At 50.6% G+C, this 3,443-nt stretch overlaps 1 protein-coding gene across 1 annotated transcript; it reads left to right on the plus strand.

The window, feature by feature from the left end:
- Positions 1–852: 852 nt before the first annotated feature.
- On the plus strand, positions 853–2,545 carry GPR61 (G protein-coupled receptor 61). Its single transcript, XM_072644254.1, has one exon. It carries the CDS (start codon positions 1,190–1,192, stop codon positions 2,543–2,545), a length of 1,356 nt encoding a protein of 451 aa, XP_072500355.1. The 5' UTR covers positions 853–1,189.
- Positions 2,546–3,443: the final 898 nt, after the last annotated feature.

Consider the following 3,443-nt stretch of genomic DNA (forward strand, 5'->3'; position numbering starts at 1 on the left):
TTATACAAAATAGGGCTATTGCATAGGAGGGATAAAGATATATAAAAGCAGATCAAATATTTTATCCTATCTTGGATCAGGAAACAAGACAGAAACTTTCTTCTCAGTCTTTCCATATTTTCCTCTATGATTTCTACTCACTCACATACTTTGAAGATTACAATCATTTGCCCACATTCACAATCATGCCTTTCTTTATAGACTTTATAGGGTATAGCTCTTTCTCATGTTACCCCTAGGGTAACATGGTATTGGGACCAACAAAATAATTGGCAACACCAAAAAACAGCTTCCTTTCCCTCTGCTCCTTACAATGAAGAAGACTTTAGAAGCAGGGGAATGGGAGATTTGGAAGTTCAGGTTTTCTCCTGCCTGTGAGGGCAGCAGTAGACTTTTAAAGTTGAAGAACTCCTAGGAAGAACTATGAATTGCCTTTAGCAATCCATACCATGTTAATTGTATGACAGGGAGGTTTTGAGGAAGCAGGACAACCCCTACTGCACCCCCTTCCCCTTCCTGAGGTTGTATGTTCCCAGTAATGCCCTTGGGGTAGAAGGCTGGTTTATTAGGGACATATGAAGCCATGAACATACAGTATTGTTGTGGGTTGTCCTTAGAAATAGAGGAGATAATCCCATTCTTCTTCTGCAGTCCTAACAATGGCAGTCCTCCCCCAAAGCTTTCAGCGCTCTTGTGAAAAAAAAAAAAAAGACAAAGCATTTATGGTCACTATGAGCCAGTCCTTAGAGAGAGTACAAGGGAATGGATGAAATGAGGAAGGATGGTTATATTTGTGTAGTGGCATGGAGTGGGGATCGGGCAATCAGTTTAGAGGGCCCACAGTCACTCATATCTTGTTTCTTTGTAGGCTTTGAGTCAGACCCTGAAGCTACTATACCTGCTAAGGTGGAAGTACACATTCCCTTGAGCCCTCAGTTGACTGGTCTGGTACTGCCTGTAACTCATGGCTGACCTGGACCAAGAGACCTTCTGCCACGACAGTGCCATTTAGCAAGAAGGCTGGTGATGAAAGCATTGTGGGACAGACCACTGGAGAAGTGACCCACCACGGAGCTAAGAAGGCTGAACTCTGGGCATGTCTATTCTTCCTTGGTCCCCAGGGGGCACGGAACTAGGATGGCTGATGGGCTTATGACAGGAGGTGCCCCAGTCATCCCCTTCTGGCCCCATGGAATCCTCCCCTTTCCCCCAGCCATCAGGGAACTCCTCTACTTTGGGTTTGCTCCCTCTACCCCAGGGCCCCCCAAGGGTCAATGGTAGCCCAGAGGCAGGGCATCGGGATGTGGCCTCAGAGTCTGTGGCCCTCTTCTTTATGCTCCTGTTGGACCTCACAGCTGTGGCAGGTAATGCAGCTGTGATGACAGTCATCGCCAAGACGCCTGCCCTCCGCAAATTTGTCTTTGTGTTCCACCTCTGCCTGGTGGACCTGCTGGCTGCCCTGACCCTCATGCCGTTGGCCATGCTCTCCAGCTCGGCTCTCTTTGACCATGCCCTCTTTGGGGAGACTGCCTGCCGCCTCTACCTGTTCCTGAGTGTCTGTTTCGTCAGCTTGGCCATCCTTTCAGTCTCTGCCATCAATGTGGAGCGCTACTACTATGTAGTGCACCCCATGCGCTACGAGGTGCGCATGACCCTGGGTCTGGTGGCTTCAGTGTTGGTGTGTGTGTGGGTGAAAGCAGTAGCCATGGCCTCAGTGCCAGTGTTGGGGAGGGCCTCGCCAGAGCGTGGGCCCCCCCATTTCCTTTCTGGCTGCTCCCTCCAGTGGAGCCACAGTGCCTATTGCCAACTCTTTGTGGTGGTCTTTGCTGTGCTTTATTTCCTGCTGCCCCTGCTCCTCATTCTTGTGGTCTACTGCAGTATGTTCCGTGTGGCCCGGGTGGCTGCCATGCAGCATGGGCCCTTGCCAACCTGGATGGAGACTCCGCGCCGGCGATCTGAGTCACTCAGCAGCCGCTCTACCATGGTGACCAGCTCGGGGCCCCCACGGACCACCCCCCATAGGACCTTTGGTGGGGGGAAGGCAGCTGTGGTCCTGCTGGCCGTCGGGGGTCAGTTCCTCCTCTGCTGGCTGCCCTATTTCTCCTTCCATCTTTATGTTGCTCTGAGTGCCCAGCCCCTTCCCACACAGCAGGTAGAGAGTGTGGTGACCTGGATTGGCTACTTCTGTTTCACTTCCAATCCTTTCTTCTATGGCTGCCTCAATCGACAGATCAGGGGGGAGCTCAGCAAGCAGTTTGTTTGCTTCTTCAAGCCATCCCCAGAGGAAGAGTTGAGGCTGCCCAGCCGGGAGGGCTCCATAGAGGAGAACTTCCTGCAGTTCCTTCAGGGGACTGGTTGTGCCACTGAGCCCTGGGCTCCTCAAACCCCAATCAGCCCAAAGCAGGAGCCACCAGCTGTGGACTTCCGAATCCCAGGCCAGATTGCCGAAGAGACTTCTGAGTTCTTGGAGCAGCAGCTGCCTAGTGACATCACTGTGTCAGATGGCTACCTCCATCCGACTCTCTCACCCCAGCCTGAACCCTGATGCGCTCCAGAGCACCTGGAGGGAGATGGGGCTGGGGGTAGGGGATGACAGCAAGGACTGCTCTGTTGGATGTTCTTTTAGCCAGCTGTGGCCAGTAATGGGGTCCTGCACATGGCTTGTGCCTACATCTTTGTGGAGCAGAGAGGAAGGGAAGCAGAGCTCAGAGAGAGATAAGCTAGGGATCTCTAAAGGAAGGTGCTTGGGTGTGGTGAAAGTTTGTGAAAAGAGGAGAGACACGTAAAGGGAAAACCCCTCTATTAGTGAATTTCCCTTTCTGTCCCAGGACTGGGGAAAGTCTAGCATTCAGGCTTGAAGGGTATGCTAGAGTATACATACCCAATGACTTCCAGAGTTACGCTGGACTCAGCTGAGGTATTTCATTTTTAGTGGCATTTTCTAGATCAAGAACTGCACCAAAGGAGGGAAAGAATGGCCCCTGGCCTCCTTTCATTTCCATATTAAGTCAAAAACAACTGTAGCTGTTTCTATTTCAGTTTTTAACTTCTTCTAGCTTAATATCTAAGACTTCTTCCCTCACAGGACTGGCTGGAGCTATCCCCTCCAACAGCCAAGTGAGTTGGAAGTAGGGAGGAACTAAGGGATAGAACACAGGGAAAAGTGGGTCCTAGACCCTATTCTTAGGTCTGTAAGGAAGGTACTGAATGAGGTAGAAAAAAATCTAGACTCCCTGAAGAAGAGAAAAGAGGCTCCCAGACAGGACAGACACTCCCCTACTGGTCTTGTCAACGTCCTCTGAATCCTTTGGCTGCCTTCTCTTCTATCCCATCAAAATAACCCTTTTGTTGTCCCTGTCTTCCTTTTACCACGAGGGCAAAAAGCTTGGGTGTTTATCTAACTAAGAGAACACAGCATGTTAACTTTTAGGTGGGGAGACTGG

The sequence above is a fragment of the Notamacropus eugenii genome, chromosome 2 (genome assembly GCF_028372415.1).
Source record: "Notamacropus eugenii isolate mMacEug1 chromosome 2, mMacEug1.pri_v2, whole genome shotgun sequence".
NCBI classification, from domain to species: Eukaryota; Metazoa; Chordata; class Mammalia; order Diprotodontia; family Macropodidae; genus Notamacropus; species Notamacropus eugenii.

Excerpts from the sequence above, each read along its gene's own strand:
- GPR61 (XM_072644254.1), top strand. The coding sequence starts at position 1,190 with ATGGAATCCTCCCCTTTCCCCCAGCCATCAGGGAACTCCTCTACTTTG.